General features: G+C 40.3%; 1 protein-coding gene across 2 annotated transcripts in view; it reads right to left on the bottom strand.

Annotated features, from left to right (window-relative positions):
* Positions 1–364: 364 nt before the first annotated feature.
* The window catches only part of LOC111869322 (high-affinity choline transporter 1), a 40273-nt gene continuing 16669 nt past the window's right edge, over positions 365–23968 (bottom strand). For both annotated transcript variants that reach the window (XM_023860767.2, XM_023860768.2), the window contains exons 4-13: positions 20692–20799; positions 17819–17974; positions 17486–17634; positions 16922–17071; positions 15738–15867; positions 13340–13557; positions 11017–11120; positions 8483–8749; positions 6445–6676; positions 365–702 (exon numbers count right to left, since the gene is read on the bottom strand). In XM_023860767.2, the coding sequence (XP_023716535.1) occupies positions 637–702; positions 6445–6676; positions 8483–8749; positions 11017–11120; positions 13340–13557; positions 15738–15867; positions 16922–17071; positions 17486–17634; positions 17819–17974; positions 20692–20799 (1580 nt within the window). In that variant the 3' untranslated portion in view covers positions 365–636. The remainder of the gene's footprint in view (positions 703–6444; positions 6677–8482; positions 8750–11016; positions 11121–13339; positions 13558–15737; positions 15868–16921; positions 17072–17485; positions 17635–17818; positions 17975–20691; positions 20800–23968) is intronic.

Below are 23968 nucleotides of genomic sequence, written 5' to 3'. Positions count from 1 at the left end.
AATTAAAAATTAGTAGAAATGTAAATCGTCTAGCAGTAAGAATATAAATGTACATATAAAATAGTAATTTTAAGCTTATGTGTGTAATTGTGAATGAAAATGTGTAAATCACCATTTTTTTTCTTTGGCACTACAGCCCCAGTGGGCCTAGGCCTACCTCCATGAACTCCGTTCACTTCGGTTTTTCTAGATCTTACACATTCGGTAGGACTCCTTGGGCGAGTGATCAGCTCGTCGCAAGGCCTCTACCTGTAGACAAACACAGAAAAACGCACACAAACATCCATGCCCTGAGTGGGGTTCGAACCCACGATTCCGCCTTCCGAGCGAGCGAAGACAGTGCATGCCTTAGACCGCTCGGCTACCGTGACCGGCAAATCACCATTCAGTGGAACATAAATTAAAACATTACAGTTGCGTTGACGGTGGAATTTGTATTATGCGTTTCTCTGTCTAATACTTCAGTGATATGTTCTTTACAGTACAAACTTGCTGAACACTACGTTTATTTGTGTACATTATAAAGACTTCTGAGTCCCTGTAAATAAAATTAAAAGCCAGTTGAAGCCGAACTCAGCTTCCGGTGGTTCTCAAAACCTCCTGTGAAGGGTTGAGCTTTAGATCCGTGTGTCATCATCAGTAAACGATGGGGAATGTTTTCATTTGCATGGATTCGCCACGGGATATTGGCACGTCTATAGCCTGCCAAACATTTAACCAAGAATAGTATTACTAATTTGTACCGCTACACTAAATTTAAAAAAATATTTCAACACCAAGGCCTAAGTTTACAAAATAACGTTGCCGATTCCAACGTCTTTGCAAATGTAATAATGTTTATGCCTGTATTCTTACATCGTAAAGACGTAACAGTTGAATTGTACTACACATAAATTATATTTGTAATACATACTTTACATTGCCGCTACAAATAATCGCTAACTACTTGTGCTAGCGAGGGGAGACGGTGGAACTGTAGGTAATGAAGGAATTTTTTAACAAATTTAGAAATATCTGCGAAACTTTCTAAAGTTCTTCGGATGACTGAAACCTCTGTAAAACAAACTTAACGTTCTCTTTATCACCAATTTCAAGTTCGTAATGTCGCAAATACGTGGAGCATATTCCTAGAAAACCTGATGATTGCTAAAGTAGCTCAGGAAATCCCTGATATATACCATGTATACAAAGAGCAGTCACTGGATTTTATCACAAGATGGATCCGAAGATTGTAGATTAACCGTATGAAGTACAGGGGTGTCTACAATGTGAAGAATTTGCTCAAAGCATTAAGCTATACAGCCAGAAAACCCCGTTGCTAGGTAAACACGTTCAAGCAAACACGCGACCAACAATCCGGGAACAGTGTTTCCTATGTGGTTCACCCCGTGACCGTTGCTAGGCAGCAGCTACTGCGCCAGTGGATTGGCTGGGTAGCGATCATGTTGGAACCCTAATAGAGACTTCAACAATAGACGCTGTGTTTTCTGATGGGTCCGTGCCGAGGAGTTGTCTTGAAAACAGTCTACGCTACGAGGAGTTGAGAGTTGAGGATTCGGCTATGGAGTGTTAATAATCGGGCACCGGAAGCGGAAGAATCTCCATCTCTAAGATTCGTCAGCAGGAAATGTCTAGTGAAGACACGACAGAGGAATAGCCAATGTGGACAGCTGTTACTAAGAATAGTGGAAATAAACTGAGAATACTTAGTATGTAGTGATTTGTAGTGTAAAAATCAGCAATAGTGTAATAATTATTTGTAGTTACTACCTGTAAGTGGCCAATAAAATTATTAACCAATCCATACCAATTAAGCATGTTTGAACATTAAAGAAGCTACATTTTTTCCCACAGCTTATATTTTCTTCTTATGGTTCTCAAAATAATCTGCGAAAATTTCATTAACCGTATTAAGTAACTGATTTGAAAAAGAAGTTCCTTTCCTTTATGATAGGAGCTGAATTTTTAGATATTATTTAGAAGGAATTCGTGATTCAAAGGCTTAAATGGGTGGGTTATACCAACCCTTACACCTCGATCAACTTCGAAGTTTTGTTTGTTGTCTTTGTAATTTAGCCCTCTTGCGGTCTCATTCTTGGCATGAAGCACACTGCCTTATTCAGTGAGGCATTTAGGTAATATTTTGTCTCCAGCGAATCGAGTCTAAGGTCATGACAAGAAGTTAGCTGGAACCTCAGTGTGACGTAGGAAATCTGAAGCCTTCTGCTTTTTGTTACGGCACTTTTCGGTACATTATGAACACGTGAATTTAACTGCCTGCATTAGTGCACATAAGCACCTGTATCATTTGTCCATACTGTACACTTCTTTTGTTGTAGAATTCCCTGAAACTTTTGTCTGTGATTTATTCTTACCAGCCATTGATATTTTGTGGAGTCTCTTCAATATCTAACGTTTTTTCTTACAAAAAAAAATATTTTAAAAATTGTATAAAAATAAAAATACGTCCCACAATCTAATATGAACACATTTAGTTCCCATGGTTACCTACACATTGTCGTCGCCATCTTGTTTTGGCACAAAAAATGTCGCTTATTTGTAAATTGCTTTAAATGCAGACCGTAAATAAGGGATGTAAAAGTAAACAAAAAAAACGTAAATTTAGTCCAACACATTTCCTTACGTACGCGTATCAAGTTTCAGATTTCTAGATTCCACTTTTTTTTTAAATTAGAGCGTTAGAAGACAAACCCACATACAGTTTCCATTATTCAGTGATTTACGTCTATTCCTGAAATAACGACACCTGCAATTAGTTTTATGTTGACATTGCCTTAAACACAAATCAAATACTGTTTTTTTTTCAGTATTACGATATTAACTTTTGGTTCTGGTACTTCAATAAATTTAAGTTGTGGCTCTTTCATAAAAACGGAAGATTATTGTTTACAATAGTATTCAGTTATTGCAATAATTTGGATTTTTCCCACGTAAGGTATAATTAAATGTAGTAATTTCTGATTTTCCACCTTCCTAGACTTCCCAATAAACGGAAACGGGATAGATAAAATGTAGTTGTCTTTACAGAGGCTTCATCTCAGGTTTCATCATTAAATATTACAGAAAATGCGTAACTAAAAGACAGGAATTCGGTTGTCTTAGAATTGTAATGTATTCAAGGATTCTCGTAAAGGTCTATATCAGTGCCTGTCAGTATCGACTGGTTTCTTTATGTCCTCATTTTTAGTAATCAAAAATACCGAATTAATATTGTAACAAATACAACATTGGAAATTCTCACAACAAAATGCATAAATTCTTATTAACCTAAACTCTGAAATATCAAAATACACCCCTCATAAATCTTAAAGTTCGTTTACTACCCTCAAGATTCGTCAATGTCATCGCTCTAACTCATAGTGACACTCCTCTCAGAAAAGTTCGCCTGTTGGGTTCGCTCAGTCCGTCCATTTATACCCATAACATCTTATAACCACTAGATGGGTTTTAATGAAATTTAATATTGGAGAATTTTACGATTAATTATTAAACCTCTTCAATTTAATTTAGAGCGGACATATTTAACAACGATTAACATTACAATCATCATGCATTTCTGCTCGTATCTTAACTAAATATTCGTCGAAGAGAAAAATGTTGTCAGCAGCAATTGTAGAGAAAATTGATATGCATGTTTTGTGTGTAGTATATTTTGTTTAAGAAATGCATCCTGTTGTGTGTTATACTAGTTATAAATTATCTATGAATTCGGGTCAAACACAACAATTCACCAAATAACTCACATTTTTATCGTCTACAATTGAGTCTTGTTAGTCCAGAATACTATTTCGCTATATATAATGGTAATAACATTTGTTAATTCTATCGCCTGAGGATGGCCCTTTGAGCCGAAACATGTAGCGACATCGTATTCTGGACCAATAAAACTCAATTGAACGCGATAAAGTGTGAGTGAATTATTCGGTGAATTGTTGTGATTGGCAGGAATGAACAGGATAATTTATATATAGTACATTTTATTTGACAGTCTTACTCTTTGGGAGGATAATTGAAGAAATGTGATATTATAGATACATTTTCGAACTCCGCACTTAACAACCAACCGTGGCTCCCAGAGAAGAGCCGCGTTTAAGAATAGAACAATAAGAGAAAGTCCTTATTGACTTCGAACTGCCGTAAAATAAGCTTTGTTTCGTTCTGTTAATATAGTGCTCCATTACATTACGGCTTTGAAGCGTAGGCCTGTATAAAATAACTTATATACACTTAAGTTTCTTTTTAAGTGCATAATAAAAGAAAAAATAGAAATTTTAATATTGATTTTTATTGATTCATGAGTCCTGTATACACTTGATTCCTCGACAGTTTGAGTAAGCAGATGTAAAGTTTCCCCTGTGCTTAAATCACGTATGGGGAGTGGAGATATAGCTCCACCATTCTTAACCTCGGCATTGGATGTGAGTGGTCAACTTCAAACACCGCCGAATTTACCCCCCGGGGAAAGAGTCCGCAGTAACAATTTTATAGGAGGATGAGTGGGCCCCAGAGCCGGTCTGGACCCAGAGAAATAAATATTCTTGCCCCTGACGAGAATCCAGTCCGGAGCCTATTGCTCCTCCGGCAGAGCACTCCCACCTCTAATTTTAGTAACATACGCTGACAGAGAACAGGTTATAAAAGATAAAACAACTCCGTACAGTATGACTGTTGAAGTTTTTACTGCTTCAAACAACACGGCACGTCACGAACAAACACAGGACGATATCAAAGAACCTCCTTCTCAAGAACGACAGGCGGCACAAGTTCGGCCCCCGTCAAGAAAGGCGATAAGAGAAAGGACACGAAGCATTTGGTTTATAAATTTTAACTTAACAAAAGTTTTAAAAACCTTTAATATACCAAGACAACCGCTGTAGTTGTGAAAACTTTGGATTTTGTATATATTGTGAATTACAAACATTGTATGTGTATATATTTTAACATTCAGAGCACCCATTGTAATAGCGGTTTCCAAAGGGTATCGATGTCCCTCTGATGATGGTCTATAGGGACCGAAACATGTAAGGGTGTTAAGAATTGAAGTAGTAAAAACTTCAACAGTCACACTGGACGGAGTTGTTTTATCTTTTATAATATTGTTAGTGTGGCGGACCAGAATGAAACAAATCAAATACAGAGAACAGGTGTTTGTGAATTCGATGCTTGTTTGTTATAAGGGAAGAATTTATCGTAGTCTTATTCATTTCCTTCTACCGAACCCTCCTGTCAGTTGTACAGTATACACTTTTACATTCATGTTCCTTTTCTAGAAAACCGAGATTAACGGCCGTGGGGATCCGTCTCGCTGACCACACGACACACTCTATCCGCAAAAGTTGGCACTAACTTCGCCGACAAGCGGCGGTCGCTCGGTCGGTATATTTCGTTTGCAGACTACATGCCACGGAGTTTTGTTCCTTTACTAATCGGACGGAAGAAATCATTTAGTAAGAATTTTCTTCTGTTCACAAACCATCATGCTGCTACACTTATCGGTTCATTTAAATGATCATCTATTGACTCATATCATGTCATTAATTTTCTGACTACAGAATTACAAATGTACTTCCAGATGATATTGTATGTATCCAGTGTACTCATGTTATAAGCAAAGATTAAATTGTATGTATGCTTAATTAAGTGCCACGCCGTGAATACGTATGAATGCGTGGAGGTGTAGTTCCATTTATTCTTCGCCGCGGCATTAGATGGAGGTGAGTCGTCAGTTTCATGCTTCGGTAACTTTACCCCTGGTAAGCAATGGGTAGAGTAGGTGGGCCCCAGTGCCAGTCTGAACGTTTCAGAAAAGAGAAAACCCTCTTTCCCCTGAAGGAATTGAATCGCGAGTCCCTGGTCATCTAGCTCGTGGTCTAGCGATTATACTGATCGTGATTCCGTGCCTTATTATTTCAAATTTCAGAAGTCATAAACCTCTTATCCTGAGGATGAAAATAAGTACTTCGAATTGTCTCATTACCGCTTAATTAGGAATTATTACGACATAAATTTCAATTCTCACGTCAAACATATTAATAACTGAAAAAAATATATATATAATGTCCATAAATATATTTCTATAAATGTTTATTTTGACAATTTACCGATCACTATGTCATTCGATAGATATCCCTACACCTTTTATCTTTTTTTTTAGATAACTCTTTTTAGATTAGATGTTTTTGCTGGTAATTTACCACAAAAAAATTCATTTTGCAAACGGATCATTGGGGATTCTTTGAATACTGCCTTGAAGCAAACTATTCCTAAAGTGTCAGTTCAGCGTTAGAGCGATGTCTGGCCTTGTTTAGGGTTGTTACTATTTTCAGTCACGGGAATTGCCGTTGAAGGGTTCCCTCTACTCCCCCCACCCCCAGGCCCCATGCCGATGGAGCCTCGTTGTCGAACCCCTCGTGTCTTCTCTACCTCGGCCATGTCCATGTCGTCGTCGGGTTCCAGCGCCGGGTTGATACGGCCGTTCATCTCGTCTTTACCAACCATTGTTGCTGCACCATACTGCCGCATTGCGCTCATCATAACAGACATCTGCTTGCCGCTTTCGGCAGGCTCGCCAACTCGCTCCACGTCTTCCGGAATGTTGACCACGCAGCGGAAGAAATCGTATCCTGGAGCCAGTCTCCCTGTCTCGAACACCCACCTGTAGACAGAGGTGTGCAGATTCACGAGTTATCAAGCTCTTGACACAAACTGTGACGACAGAAATTCTAACAAACTCCGAGGAGAACGGTCCTAACAACTCGCAGCCTATTATAGGTCCCGGCCTTCTAGAAAGCTGAGAGTAACACGTGACACCCTCTATCCGCTAAAGTTGGCACTAACTTCTCCGAAAAGCGGCGGTCGCTCTGTCGGTATAGTTCCCTTGAGGACTACAGGCAACAGGGTTTGTTTGTTTATTATGGATCTCTGAATTATCACTATCGTGTTCACAAGGATCCGCCACTGAACACTGCCCTAAACCACACATATACTGTAACATCCTCACAAACTATTTCTTTGAGATAATCTGTATTTTAATCTTCCTCGAAGCCTCAGTTTGTAAGATGTGTTTCTTTCATAATTTCCGTCTAAAATTTCGTTTGCATTTCTCATCACCCCCATGCGTTCTACAAGCCTAGAAAAATTGTGTGATCGTAATAATATGTGGTGAAATTACAAATCATGAAGCTCCTAATTACACAGTTCTCTCGCCCTTCCTCTCTCTCTATGGTTGAGACACTCTCCTCAGCATATTAGTCTCAAACGTTCTCAGCCTGTGTTCATCTCTTAGGTTATGAGACTAAGTTTCTCGCCATATACACGTAGAAAAAGAAACATGTAAAATTATGCGTTTTATATCTTAACCTTTGAAATTTGGGTCTAGGTATGGGAAGGGAATACATAATATTCTGATTGATAGGAAACATTCCTTAAATTACAGCTGGTCTTAATTTCTCCTAACTGTAGTTTTCATTTGTTTCTTTCGTTCGCAAATATTTGAGTTCCGACACAATTGTTAATTATTTCTATATTATAATTTTGTTTTGCATTCAGCTGACTGCCGGTCACAGTAGCCGCGCGGTCTAAAACGTGAATTGTTTTCGCTCGCTCGGACACTGGGATCGTGAGTTCAAATCCCAAGTACGACATGGATGTTCGGTGTGTGTTTGTCTTTATCCTATCTTTGTGTTGTCCTGTGTTTAGGTAGAGGTCTTGCGACGGACTGAACACTCGTTCAAGGAGTCCTACCGTCTGTGAAAATTGTTATGGAACTGAATAAGAGGCCTGGGCCCTGAATGGGCTGGAAGAGCCATTGAAAAATAAAATCCGAGGAGACATGTACATATAGTTAGCTTTATCTGCCTTTCCTAGACCAACCACTTTAATTCAAATTTCTGTTTTGTATATATATTTTCACTGACTCTACAGCCTCTTGGGCCCTGGCCTCTGATTTTTCACTTTCATGATCATTACAGACGGTATGACTCCTTGGACGAGTGATCAGCTCGTCGCAAGGCCTCTACCTAAACACAGGACAACACAAACACGGAATAAACGCATACATCTACCAAACATCCATGATTTGTGTGGGTTTAGAATCAACGATCCCGGCTTCCGAGCGAGCGAAGACATTACATGCCTTAGACCGCTCGGCTACCGTGACCGGCGTTTTGTTATATATACGAGTATGTGTGTTCGATATATATATATATGCGATGCCAATTTTCAGCATTTATATACCAAGCAGGTTACTAGTAATGATTCCTTCGATTTTCAGTCGAAACATCTACAATCCTAATTGAGACTTTTCATGATTTTATGCACTCCCTTCAGACAAATTGCAGACAGGTACTTCGATCACTTCACGACTGTTTCTCTCCCAATCCTTTCAAATATATTGTTCGCCACTGCCCTGTCATAAGGCAGTCGTCATAAGGCACTGACAATATAAGAGACGGCTACTCACTTGGTGCCCCAGGAGACTAAGATGAGCGTAACAAGGGACATGAGCATGGCTAGAGTCCGGAATGGAAACAGCTGACGTTCACCATCCCAGCCAGGATAGTGGATCATGGGAGGTAGCCCAAGCAGTGGCTCTCCCCCAGTCATTCTAACGAAGAAGGCCATGATGTAAGCTGACAGACTGCCGTACGTATTGCAGTGATGCTTGAAGTGAACGACCATCAGCAGTTGTGGAAACAGTATAACGTACACCAGATCAGAACACATGGACCTGAGGACAGAGATATGGGCGTGAGATCGAGTAAATCGTGCATCAAATGAGAAGTGAATATGTGATAAATAGTTAAGAAAGTAGCATTGAAGTAAGCGTTCATAGTTCATTAGACGGTTGGTTTGGTGGGACAGAGGAAAACTACGAAAATATCAAAAGGTACCCTGAGCGGGATTTGAACCGGATACAAGTAAAACTTTTTTCCACTCATTTAAATATATTATAAACAATAAGATAATTTGAATTATTTAAGGCTATAGCAAATAGGATTATTGCAATACAATGAAAAATTGTATATATGTCTGGGTTTCCGGAGAACTTATGAATTACATTGTATTAATATTTTCTGTTTTTTTTTTGTATGGCTTAATTTGTACCATTCTCCCTTTTTCAATTTGTGTTTCCGCCGCCAAGAACCAAGGTAGAGCTAGAATCTGATGCGTTCTACCGAGATGGAAAGAGAGCGGGAATGGTGACTGGAGACGCGGGTTTGGATCGATAAGTCGATTTATTGGATATTCACTAGTCGTAACTACATATAATTTAACACTTTCAAGTTGACTATAATTATAACACATAAATGAAGTCATCTATATCTGCTTACACTGGTCGTTGTTAGGTAACAGATCTAAGCAATGGTCATTCGTCTCAAAAGTTTTCACTGTCTCTTTCCTGGCAACGGATTTTAACTATAATTGTAACACTACACATATCACTGTACCACAGCACACATACAGTCTTCTAATCACACGCTAAGCCTTCACAGGCCGATTTCTAATTCTTCTTCAACTACGAACTTCCCGTGGCTATCTCCTACCGAGAACTGACTGACTCGTAGCGCCGATTGTCTTCAAGATAACTACTATGCACGGATCCCACGGAAAAAACCGTCTTCTTTTTTTTTAAGAATGCATGTTTACAGCGTCGTTTTCTGGAAATAGACGTCCTATTGTCTCATGCGTTTCCTTTGGGCGGACCACATAGAAAAAACAGTTTCCCCTATATTGTCACGTTTACGGCCGTCACATGGAAAAAGCAGTGTTTCTATTGTCTGTATTCGTTGCCGTGAGAATGTTTACGGACTTTTCTCTATTGTTATGTCGCAAGATCAAGTAGCCGCCTATGTAGCTGGCCTCAACACAAGTATCCTACTTAGGGGTTAGAAATCTAAAGTAACACCAATGCTGCCGAATACGTTTTGGCTACATCATTCCGTTTGTACGATGTTTAATTTCGTTCCATAATTTAAACGAAGGTTTGCACTTTGTATCCCTTAAAGTCTCCTTCGGTGATGCCTTAATGATTTCTCCAAACTGATGATTTGACTCCTTCACGGCAACTAAAGTTGAAAAAATCTTTCCGGGCTAATTGTCATATCAGTTGTTCAAAAATTTCCCACGTTTCAATGATGATGTGAGAGACAGAGATGACCCCTGAAACATCGATAATTTTTAAACCACTGAAACGGCTGATAGCTCGAGAAGAATTTATGTTCTTACAAGCATTTCATTCCCCTTGATGCCTGTAATTTAAAATTCTTCCTAATACATTCCCCCACCATTCTTTTCATGATCTGAAATCGTACGAGCTAATTCGTTGCAGTTGGAGTCTTCTTAACACTAAATCACTCATTCAGGTAAAAATGGCAAAGCTATCCCTGTAAAGGGCCGTGGAGGTCCATAGGGTTGTGAGACTTGTCAGCCATACGCACCGGCAGCCCTTTACACCCAGGAAGATTCCTGGTACTCATTTCTGTTAGAGGCTGAGTCGACCTCAGGGCCATAGTGCGGTTGGAAGGATAAGGTAAATTGAAAAATCCAATAACCTCATCGGCAATCGAACCCGCGACCTTCCTGCTTGTAGCATAGTACCTCAAACAACTACACTACCGCTTGCCCAGTAAGTCATTCATTAGTCAACAAATTACCCTCCATTTATAGAACCCATAGTTCATTGCCGTATTCACAACAGCCCCACTGAACACTATCGTGAACTAGATGAATCTAGGCAGCATCTAAGTACATATTCTCTTAAGATCCGTGTTAATATAATTCTCACATCTATGCAAAACTCTCCTCTCTTTCTACATATCCAGAGTCGTCATCGGTTTCATCACCTTCATAATATTTTATGAAGAGTACAGATTATGAAGTTTCTCAAATATTATCTGCAATATTCAGTTCTTGCGCTCTGAAAGAAATTACCTCTGAGTTGTACTGAGCACATGAAATTAACAATTCTTTTTGCGCATACCGCACGATACATACCAAAGACCGTAGATTGAAGGGATTGTAAGAGCCATCACTGTTGCCAACACTCCAACAATTACGATTGAAACCCTCATGACCCAGATAATCTCCATCTCTGAAGCCTGTAAGGAGAAATTTCATTACACTCTGTAATGTTTGTACTCTGTTATCCGTGGAAACGAAACTTTTACACGTGCGACTAATCGAAAATCTCTTCACTTGCTAGATTTGAGAACTTTTAAAAGATGCCATCCTATTGGTTACATATGTTAGGAACTACATGTTTTTGTTTCATGATCTCCATTAATAGAGGAATAGTTCAGTCAGTATAGCTACATGTTACTAGCTGTACAGCCGGGGTTTGATTTCCGGCAGATGCAAGTTTTTTCTCTTCTTCATAGCGTCCAGACAGGCTCTGGGGCCCATCCAACCTCCTATCCAATGGAATAACGCGGCAAGGACGTGAAACTGACCATTAATTCCATCTAGTGCGAGGTCAAGAATGGTGGAGCTATGAATTCACTCCCCCCTACATCTTCGTGGCGTTATAATTAATTTAATCACAGGGTCAAATTTAACTTTACTCTGTATTAATGTAATGTGGAATAGCTCAGTTAGTTACGTGAGATGGGCGATCGTGAACACCTTCACGCCATAGGCAACACATCCGAAACGGTCCTAGGTTGCATCCAGCCCGTTGTCAAAATGGAATTCATTTTAACTATTCACAGACGTAACTTGTTCTTGCGCAAAAGTGCCATACGCAGTTTTGCCATGGTACTTTTGCGCAGGAACAAGTTACGTCTATGATAGTTAAAACGAATAAATGTTCGAAACTCACTTTAGTTTCACCTCCCTCGCCTACCAAAGGGTAAAGATATTCCTATACTTAATTCATTGAACAACAAACGCCTTGAAGGCATATGAGGAGTGGAGGTATAGTTCCATTATTTGGCTTCGGCACTAGATGGAGGTGAGTGGTCAGCTTCACGTCCGTGCCGCTTTAACTCTTGGGAAAGACTCCGCCGTACCCATTATATAGGAGGCTAGCTGGATCACAGAGCCTCTCAAGATCCTATAGAGAACAGAAAATTTATTTCCATTGCCGGGAATTGAACCCCAGATATCCAACCCGCCACTATATCGACTGAGCATTTCACATATGTCCTATGCTCCAGAGGAATCAACAGGAAATATGAATCAATCTAGGGCTATAGTTAGAAATCCATGGATATCTACCTCCGCGCTACAACACATGTCAGTGTCAGGTACTTAAATATAGCGATAACTTTTCCTGTTTCTTAACGGTTATATTGTTACAGCGCTTCATACAGCTTATTTCAGTGCCAGATCCGATTTTACTTTCAAGAATATTAAAATGAAGCTCATTTGAATATATCCGACAATATTTACGGAGAAGCACACAGCTGTCAAAATATGTTATTCAGCCTTTTTCAGCAAAAGAATGCAATCACATCGTAACCTAATGCCCCAAGAGAACAATAGGAAAGAAGAAAGCCGGTTACAAAACGATAATAAATTCACCTAACATCTCCTATAAGGCACTGTAAGTTGGATTGGCTGCGCTTCTGAATTTCTTGCGTTTTGGCCTCCGTGTTCGCCGGACATCGAACCAACCGATTGCTTTCTTTATGGAGAACGATGTTTATGAGGCCTTACGGAATCCATATGACATGTCGCATCTTGTACAGAATACGGCGGTCAATATCAACCATACTGGTATGTATGTGTATGCCAGACTTGGCCCTGCGTATGGTTATTGTTGTATTCTTTCTGATGGCTATGTATTAGAGTATTTAACATTGGGAAATGGTAGATATAATATACGTAGGTAAAGTTATCCCTGTAACTGGTCGTGAAGGCCCATAGGGTTGTGAGACGTCGAGGCTCCCACATCTTCTGTAGACCATCGGTTCACAGATGGCGGTGAGGTTGTCAGCCTTACACGCCAGCCGCTCTTTACCTCCCAGGAAGATTCCTGGTGCTCATTTCTGTTTGGGTCATATTGCGGCTGGAAGGATTCGGTAAATTGAAAAAAAATAAATCCATCTTATCGAGACCCGAACCCATAACCTTCCGGCTTGTAGCATAATGCCTCAACCAACTACGCCACCGCGTGCCCCATATAGTATAAATATATAATAGTTAATAGTCATTTTGCATCTTACAGACCACAAATCATGTGATGTCTGAAGCTCCGTGTCGAAATATTTCTATTCATAAGTTATTAACATTTTCTAGACGTGTACACTTCCTGCTGTGAGGAGGATAAAGAGTATTTATACGATTTGTGTATTTCGGGTGAATAATGAGCACTAACCCTCTGCCGAAAGATGAGTTTGTAGACGTTTCTTGCGAACATAGAACTCGCTGAGAGGACGCTGGAATCCGCTGACGACATGACAGCAGCCGAAACGGCGCCCAAGCCGAAGAAAGACACGAAGCTTGGTGTGAGGTATTGCAGAACCATAGGGAGTATCATGCTGGTTTCTTCCGTTGTCAGAGGGTACACCCCTTTGTACCCCGTCTCGTTCCACGCTGAAACACGAGTTTTAACAAATAATGTAACATTCTTCATTATCTAATTATCTGTGACAACGGTTGAATAGTTATACAAAGATTTCGGTCGATATTGTCCATTGGGTCAGGTATATTTTTGTTCACAATTTTCAATAAGTTTTCCACAGCGTCCAGACTGAATCTGGAGTCTACCAAGCCTCATATCCAAAGGAAACCGGGGGTGATTTCCCTGGGCATAATACGGCAGGTCCTTGAAGCTGACCGCTCACCTCCACCTAGTGCTGAGGTCAAGAATGGTGGAAATGCGCCTCCATTAATCTTCATTAACTGGTGTCTAATTAATTAAGCACAGGGAGAACTTTACATTTTTTTCCCCTTGGCACTACAGCCCCAGTGGGCCTAGGCCTACCTCCATGAACTTCTCCGTTCACTTCGGTTTTTCTAAGTCTTACACATTCGGTAAGACTCCTTGGGCGGGTGATCAGCTCGTCGCAAAGCCTCTACCTGTACACAGACACAGAAAAACGCACACACAAACTAATCATCCATGCCCTGAGTGGGACTGGAACCCAAGATCCCGGTTTCCAAGCGAGCGAAGACAGTACATGCCTTAGACCGCTCGGCTACCGTCACCGGCTCAACTTTACCTTTACATTTCGGAAATTTGTTCCGGTTCCGTCATTAGTGTCAAAGGGGGATGAATATTAAATTATAGTAATTCTATCTTTATGTTACATCGAATCTTGCGTGGGGTTTTCTGTTTTCCTTCTCCCTGTCCAGACGAAAGCCGGGACGTCTTGTAACAGGCTTCAATAGATTCTGTATTTCAGCTTCCCGTTGCAATTGTTCAACTTTACGTCCAGTATTTACCGTCCGTCAATATTGCAACACTTCCGTTCACCACTCAATTTTAGTTTAACATTATACACCTTGACACTACATGTTTCGGCCCCAAACGGCCAGCTTCATGTGTCTTGATATGTTACAAATATTTTATTAAATTGTGTTGAAACTGCTACACTGTCTTAGTTCGTGTTAAAATCACACGTTTTAGTCCTCTTTTCAAGATAAAACTAGATAAAATACTTTAAAATGGGTATAATAGAAACTTCTTAATCTTAAACTTCGTAATCTTAATATTGTGACATGACGCTTGAAGGCCGGAATAGTGGAACTAGAGTAAACATTCATTGCTAGGCAACTGCTCGGTAAACACGTTCCCGCATCAACGAATACATAAGAAACAATAGAAGTTTTGTTGAGCTATAACGACGGAAACGGTGCTTTCTGTTGGGTCCTCCTCGAGGCTATATAACGGGTATCCCAGGCCAGCTGAGATAAGAAATGAGGGAGTCTTTCCATACGGCAGTCGAAGATGACCGCAACGAGGTCAGTTGGGATATGAAAGTCAGCCTATGACGAGAAGACTTAGCATGTGATTTGAAGACTTTTATGTGTGGTGTAGTTACAGTGAGACTTATAAACCCATTGTCAGGATACAACTAGTGAAGATTGAGAAGACTTATCGTGTCCTAGTGATTTGTAAAGAGTGGAGATTAGCGGCAGCGTTATAGTTAATTAGTTACAAATTGTATGTTAAAGTTGTAAATAAACGTAATATCCAATCCATTCTCCGTCTATAGCCACACACTCCTAAATACGTGACGATATCTATTAGCTTCTCATATCAATTTGTAATTCGCCAGGAATCCATCCCTCCCACAACTTAACCACTCATTCGTTTCTTCAACTAAAAAGGAACAAGTTACTTTGTGCAACCGTATTTTGTAATAAACAAAACAAACTCCGTGGCCTGTAGTCCGAAAGCGAACTATAGCGACCGAGCGACCGCCGCTTGTCGGCGAAGTTTTTCCCCACTTTAGCGGATAGAGGGTGTCGCGTCAACGAATCCCCACGACCGTTAATTTCGGCTTTCTAGACCGGAGCCGCTATTTCCATGAAATAGCTCCTCAATTATCCTCACGAGACTGAGTTGACCCCGTTCCAGACCCACTACTTCTCAGAAAATCTGGTGGCGCAGGGAGTCGAACCCGGACCTCTGGATCTGTAGCCAGGAACTCTGACCACTAGACCACAGAGGCGGTCCATATTTTGTAATGCTGAAGAGTATCTCATATGGGAATGCCAAACAGCTCGCCCTAGAAGCAGACCGAAGAGACATGCAAGTGGAAACTTACGGGTGGCCTTGGCAATCGCACCAATGAGGACAGGAGGGATGGCCATGAAGATACATCCCAAAGCTGCGACATATGACAGTATCTGGGCTCTGCCTGCAGTCTTGCTGGATAACACTCTCTGGAAGTACACCTGCAACAACAGATACACAAAACTGAATCATACAGACGATCAGTCCATTTGAGTCTACGGGTAATTGTTGGAAAGTGCCTTTCCTTGGTAGTATTCTCTTCTGGGATGTGACTTCGTGTAGTCTGGTAGAAAATGACAGACACTTAGGAGGAAAATACCACCTCAATTTTCACGGTCGAACATTAAGCCAAGAAAGCAAACAACTAACAGTTAACTGCTTGATTCTTGCTGGCTGCTTCCGTGACTTACTTTTAAACCCAGAAGATGGGGGCAGCAATTTCCTCCGAAACGTCATTGAACTTGTACCAGACTAAAAGGCATCACCAGGTGAAAAATGTTTTCACGTTTGTTGATGTTGTGGAACACCTGCCTTCATTTCTACTACCGCACACAGAATGTTAATCCCATTGTAGGATAACGTAAATTGTAGTTCGTTGGGAGTTCAGTTTCGGTTTTTTTTATTTTTTGTCATAAATTTATATATAGAATGTTTTTCAATTTTAAAAAATAAATCTTTCCTTTCCTATAATTCCATCCATGCATGAATAACACAAGATAATTAAAAATTAAATCGTATTTTATTGCAATTTTTGGAAAAAAATAATCATGTTGTAGTTAAACATGTATTTATTATGAGTACACACTTCTTACTGCTCAAAAGGTAGTGAAAACCAATAATTTGAATCTGTAAAAGTTCATGTTATTTACATTTCCCATCATTGTTAGTGCTACCAACATGAATTTCGAGACTGTTTCATTACCATCAGAGCTTGTTCAGCCCATCTTAAAGAAATGTCTTAATCTGAGCCAACTTCCAACCGATCGAAACGCCACTGATTTAAGGATCCTAACAATACAAGAGAGCTGTATAAATCAGAGAATTCCTCGCAATGTAATATGTTTCTTTCCCAATTACCTGATATCTCTTTGGTATAAATTTTCCTAGCAATTCGTTTTCCAACAGGTTTACTTTCAATTAATCTTCCCTCACATTTGTGGGCATAAATTCCTGTAATTGGTTAGTATAGTATTTCAGTGAATGTCTTTGACTCACTTGCCACGGAATTCCACCGAAGATAAGGAGTAGTCCGTAGTCCAGGTAATAAAAGTATTCGGCAGGTTCCACCCTGCCAACCCAGTCAACAACTTCCGGAGACAGAGATCCAACATGTTCGTTGTACATCGCAAATGGGATGCACATCCACTGCAAGAAATAGTCCCATTTTTTAGAGTATACCTCCGCTTAGGTGTATGCTGCATTTGAATTATCACATACAAATATATGATTAGTTTTTATTTCTAATGAAGATTATGCGAGTAAGAGGCTCTCGCAGCGGAAACCATGAATAATGGTATCGTGGCACTCATTTACCTACGTTTCTCCGAAACATCTGAGTGGACCCCGTTCCAGACCCACTACTTCTCATAAAATCTGGTAGCTCAGGGAATCGAACCCGGGACTTCTAGATCTGTAGCCAGGAACACTGACCACTAAACCATATACAAAATTATAAATCGTTCGGAGAGCATGATAGTAGCACTTAGATTTTTTAACCCGTTTTCGTGGTCTCATTGTCGTTTTCTGTCGTTACCTCTTGGGTGTTCTGTGATTACTTACGAGTCCGATAAAGATGCAGAAGAGCTGGATGACGTCCGTGTAAGCGACGCTGTAAAGACCTCCGAACAGAGTATAGAAGACGGCAATGCAGGAACTGAGGATCACGCTCGTACGGTGGTCCATATCGATAATGACGCTCAACGTCGCCCCTGTGGGACGCCTCATGTTACTCCCAAGTCAGAATTCACTGTTATTCTACTGCCCAGTGTGTCATCATAACAGTCATAACCCCTAACTATGAACAGTTTTATAGCACACAGACCCAAAAGAACAAACGGGCCCTGTTTTATTAAATTCTTAAGTTCAAGGTCGCTTCGCATTGGCAATACTCACCTAGAGCGGCCAGTATACCGGCTGCCCAGAACACCTCCCCGCAGAGGGCAGGCAGGAAAAGGAGTCCTCCCATCCTCTCGCCGAAGGAGTCCTGGAGGGGGTCCAGCATAGTGATGTATCCTTGTTGTCGCATCTTGTTTGCGAAGAAAATTCCACCTGAACACAGCGTCTTTCATGTTACTAGATTTGGGCATGGAGTTCATCATGTTGAAAACAGGTCCGGCGCCAAAATTTATTTTAACGTACTATTTGCTCCATAGAGCTGGACCCTTCTTGAGAAAGCCGTCAGTAGCACAGTTACTCAAGAATTGTATGATTTTTGTGGAACCCAAAGGATCATTATAATGATCCTTTGGGCTCTTGTGAAGACGATAATTATCGTCTTCACAAGAGCCCTCCACTGCGCCCTATCCTGAGCCAAAGCAATCAGGACCATATAAGCCCAATCTACCTCTCTCATATCCATCTTAATATTATCCTCCCACCTACTCTTGGGTCTTCTAGTGGTCTCTTTCCTTCTGGCTTTCCCATCCATATCCTTTATGCATGCCCTTATCGCAATTTCTTGTTACATACCCTGCCCATCTCTTCTTCCTTGACTTGATCATTCTAATTATACTTGGAGAAGAGGACAAGTTATGAAGCTCCTCATACTGCATTTTTCTCCAACGTCTTATCACTTAAGTCCTCTTCGGTCCAAATATTCTCCTCAGCAACCTCTTCTCAAATACCCTCAGTCTATCTTCCTCCTTTAATGTCAGAGACAAAGTTTCGCATCCATACAGAACCGCAGACAAAATCATAGTTCTGTGTATATTAAATTTTACGTTTTAGACAATAGATGGGAAGAGAATTTTTTCTGGGCCGAATGGTAACAAGCATTACCGAATTCAATCTCCTCTTAATTTCCTCCTCAATCAAATTTTAATTTGTTAGTGTCCTTCCAAAATATCTGAACTGTGCCATATTTTCGAAACATCTAATAGCTATCTTTATGTTAGAATTTTCCCTGCATTTTGGTGAGGAGACAGCAACATAACTTAATCCTCTCTGCATTTACTTCTAGACAAACCTCCTTACTAGCGTAAACTACAGTTTCTTCGTTTTTCTTTATGGTATCTGTGTTATCTCCCAGTAGATTCACATCAGAGTAGACCAGTTTAACTCATTTATTTCAGTATATTACATGCAAAAAATCTTATCAATTCTTAATATATTACGTCGAAATTCTCATTGATGATCCCCAATAATTTCATCTATATATGGACTTAACCTTGAGATAAGAATATTGGATAAGATTTTGTATAAAGTTGGTAGCAGTGATATCCCCCGATAATTACTACAATCAGTTTTATCGCCCTTCTTGTGAACTGGTACAATAACATTAAGAATACCTTTCCAATTTGCAATAACACTTACAACCTCAAAAGAGCTAGGATCAGGTACCAACACCTCAGCTGTGTGGATTTCTGTCTGCCTAACATCACTGACCCTATGTACATTCAATAACTGAGAGAAGTTGTTCTTCCACCTATTCAAAATGTGGGAATCTGCAAGTAGATCACCAGTCTCATCTTTCACTAAGTTACTTGGTGACCCCTCTTAAAGTAATTTATTCCTCTATACAGATCTCTAAAGTTCTTGTTCTTACTGTTCATTGCAAGCTCTTCAATTCTTTCTTTCAGATATTCCATCTTTATATTCCTGAAATGCCTGCTGGTTTCGCGTCTTGTATTGTTCAGATTATCCCCACTTATTTGGCTTGAACCGTGTAATCATTGCAATTTGACTTGTTTCCATTGATCAGTAGTTTCAAACTTTCTTCGTCAAACCATGACATAATACTTCTTCAGTTCATAATAACCTAGATCCCTTTTGGCTAAAAAACTTTTTTATATTTTCTCTATTTGTTTCCCATGTTTTTTTTTAATATCCAAATCATTACCTAAGTTTCCCAAAGCTGCGAGTCTATTTAACATTTTAATCTGATACCGCTCTTTACCGTCAACGTCTTTTAATTTCTTGAGATTGAACCCCTCCGTATGAAATCTATGCGTTGTTTATTTACCTATTGTCAGTTCCCTCCCCCCCTAGTGGCGGTAAACAGTCTCGTCTTCCTTTGCTAGCTTTTCCGGTTATGGAGTGAGGATGGTGTGATATAAACTGCATGGCACATATTTCAGGCAATCTTTTCAGAATTTGAAAATGCAATTTACCCTCTTAAACTTTACTAACAAATTTGATTTTATTGCGTTTACCTCACACGTGAGTGGTTAATTGGTTCACTAATTGGTTAGTTGATTGCTCACCCTTCTATTCAATTGGTTCTTTAGTTACATGGTTAATTATCAGCTTAATTGGTTCGTTAACTAGTTAACCTACTGGTTAGTTTTTTTACTAGCTGGTTGATTAATTTCTTTGTTAGGTATTACAGTGTTTCTTCATGAGCCACTAAATTTGTCTGTTAGTTGTCAAATTGGTAAAGAGTAAGACTAAAGCTATCCGTGTAGGCCCATAGCGTTGTGAGATGTTGAGGTTCCCACATTTTCTAGACAATCGGCTCATAGATGGCGGTAAGGTTGTCAGCCTTACTCGCCGGCCGCCCTTTACCCCCAAGAATATTCCTGGTACTCATTTCTGTTAGAGACTGAGTCGACCCCAGGGCCATAGTGCGGCTGGAAAGATTATTTAAATTGAAAAAATCCAATGACGTCATCGGGATTCGATCCCGCGACCTTCCTGTTTGTAGCATTGTGCCTCAACCAACTACGCTACCGCGTGCCCCCATCAAATTGGTAAGACAGTGAAATAGATTCTTGGTAAGCGAACCAGTCAGCTGTCTAGCAAATGTGACGAAGGTCATGTATACTTACCAAACACGAGACTGAGCGCGTAACCGAAAGGAGCCTGGCACCAGATCAACCCTGACGTGTAGATTGCTTCGGCTGTGCCATTGATGTACCCTCCTCCGACCCATGTAGCTGTAACAGAACCGATGTACTAAGCGAGTAGAAGCACACGTTGGGTTTATAGTGAGGTACTATCTATACCGTGATTATGTTTGCAGTAGTAGAGTTGTGCCTGTAATAAGCCAAAATCCCTGTCACTGAAAGGAGCCAGGGTAGCGCTGTCGGTATAGCTACTGGCTACGGACTGGACGACCGAAGGGTCGGAGTTCGAGTTCCGGAAGAGTCAAGAATTATCTCTTCTCCACGTCATCTAGATCGACTCTGGGGTTCACCCAACTTCCTATTCAATGGGTACCTGGGGCTCTTTCCCCGGGGTAAAAGCGGCCAGGGCGTGAAGCTGACCATTCTCCTCCAGCTAGTGCCGAGATCAAGAACATATGGATCTATACATCCACTCCCCGTACGCCTTCATGGCGTAGTGCTTAAAATTCGTTGAGCACAGGGACAACTTTACCTTTTTTTTTTACCCTGTCACTGAACTTGCAACGTCTTAGCTAGCAACCGATTGGCAGGAAATTTCTTGATTTCTGATTTCATTATAGCATGCATAAGGAAGAGACGATTAGAGGGATTCCTGAAATGAGGGCATGAACTCGTGGCAGGTCACATGGCCTAGCGCCTGACAGGATTACGATTAAGATTATGATGGTGATATCGAACTTCATCCTCGAGTGAGTGCATAATATTAAGGATATCTCAGGTTGTGGTTGTATTTACATATTTTTCCTCGGACTTTTAAAGATATATGCCGGGGTATTAGCTGCAATTGCCGGTCACGGTAGCCGAGCGGTCTAAGGCATGCACTGTCTTCGCTCGCTCGGGAAGCCGGAATCGTGGGTTCGAATCCCACTCAGGGCATGGATGTTTGTGTGCGTTTTTCTGTGTTTGTCTACAGGTAGAGGCCTTGCGACGAGCTGATCACTCGCCCAAGGAGTCCTACCGGATGTGTAAGATCTAGTAAACCGACTTGAAACGGAGAGTTTCATGGAGGTAGGCCTAGGCCCAAATTGGGGCTGTAGCGCCACAGAAAAAAAAAATAGCTGCAATTAGGTCTTTGCTGCTTCCTCCACATCCTTTCAAATTCATTGTTTTTCTTCTTGCTGTTCGAAGATATTGTGTAGCCTAAACTGCTGTCAGCGTCATTAAATAAGCCATGAATAAATTAAGACTAATAATGATAAAGATCAGTTATGTATACAAAACGGTATAAACTGCATTCATGCAGCTCTCCAAAGGCGTTATGTATTCGTAAAGAACGGATGTATGTGTATGAAGACTCGCTTCTGGTAATGCCTCTCCAGTCAGTGAGTCTGAGTGTCTGTAAGGAGGTGGAGAAGGCCACAAAGTAAACACTCCGGGAAGGTCCACAAGAGCTCTCCTCTTTCAACAGGATTAGCACCTCACTCAGTGGTAGTAAGAGCAGTGATCTGTGCCCCTCAGATACGTTTGACAACAAGGAAGCTTCTTGTGAAATCTATACGCCTATTTGTATTAGTCTGAATCCCCATACAAGAAGTTCTTTTAAGCATCCGAGAATTCATAGTTCAAAAATAAATTTGAATCTAATCTGACGTGATGGCCAAAATGGTCACCGAAGAAGAACGTGAAAAGTGTTCAGATCTTTCAATCATCCTGTACATTTGAAAGTGCAAATTTGTGACACGAGAGAGAGCTGGAACTTTTACGACTATGAGTTAATGAATAAAATTTTATGGGTCAGTATTCTGTTAATTTCAGATCAGCTCGTATATAACATGACCGGAGTGTTCGCTTTTGTTATAGGGACCTGATTGATCTTCTTTCAATTACTTGTGCCCTCCTGTTTACCTGTAAACACAAATTTCAACGCGGCCACTTCATTTTGGGTTCATTATAATAAAGATCTGTCTGCTACAAATTACATTCAGTGTTTAAACTTCATGAAAGAGAAGATTAAGCCAGACGTCACGGAAAGACGTGGGTAACGAAGAATTCGGGCCCAATTACAGAAACATCTAGCAATAGGAGAACACAGTTATGTACATATTCCCTTAAGTATGATTTAAACAAATATTACGTAATTTAATGATAAATATTTTATGTTGTCTTTTTATAACATAATTTTTTTCCTTAATACATTCTGAACTTATACTTATTTCGTTCTAAAATAATTTTAAATAACAACAAATTAACTATAAATTGCCTTAGTTAGTCTTGTTTGATTTGATAAGATTCTTGATAATAATTTTTATGAAATGTTTATGTTGTAAATGATTTTACATAATGAGTCTCATGACAGGAAAACAGGAAAACGTTTAGGAAAGTAACTTGATTCTTTACCTTATTGCATTTTCCCTTAATTTTCACTTTTACTTTTGCTACCTTAATTATCTGGGGTACACGGTAGCGTACTTGGTTGAGGCATTATGCTACAAGCCGGAAGATCGCAAGTTCGACTCCCGATGAGGTTATTGGATTTTTCAATTTACCTAATCCTTCCAGCCACACTATGGCCCTGGGGTTGACTCAGCCACTAACAGAAATGAGTACTAGAAATCTTCCTGGGGGTAAAGGGCGGCCGGGGCGTAAGGCTGACAACCTCACCGCCATCTGTGAGCCGATTGTCTAGAAAATATAGGAGCCTCGACGTCGAACACCCCTATGGGACACATCTCACAACGATGCGTTGCCGTTTTACTTCTTGACTAGAAGGGCTGGACGTCCCCATTAATACGAGGGAATATTTTAGGTTAACTCACTTTTGGAAAACTCTGTATCGAGGAGCTTCATGGTCTGTGTTCTTAATTAAATAAAGGATTCTGAGATGAGCCTGGCTTCCAGCACGCACTGGAGAAACAATAAATGCAAATGTTTGGGTTGAAAAATATTCTTGAATATACGTCATTTATGAAACAAAATGTGAGGACAGCACTATCGCGAAACCTTCATGAGGATTTGAACCTTCGTTGAGTGGCTTATGTGTTGATCATGTTGGCACTTACGTTTCTTAATGAGGACTTACTGCGTAAGTAAAGAACTATCGATTAGATCCGTTCAGGAAAGTCATTGAACCAATGTAAGAGCGAGTTAATTACTTAGGAACTGAATAAGTAATTAAATCTATAATCGAATGATTGAGAGTATAAATTAGTGGCTGGGTGAGACAGAAGATTAATTTTTTTAATTCGCTTGGGGGGGGGGG

The sequence above is a fragment of the Cryptotermes secundus genome, unplaced genomic scaffold (genome assembly GCF_002891405.2).
Source record: "Cryptotermes secundus unplaced genomic scaffold, Csec_1.0 scaffold325, whole genome shotgun sequence".
Classification (NCBI taxonomy): domain Eukaryota; kingdom Metazoa; phylum Arthropoda; class Insecta; order Blattodea; family Kalotermitidae; genus Cryptotermes; species Cryptotermes secundus.
The sequence above is the reverse complement of the archived record's forward strand: the minus strand, read 5'-3'. Positions and strand labels throughout refer to the sequence as shown.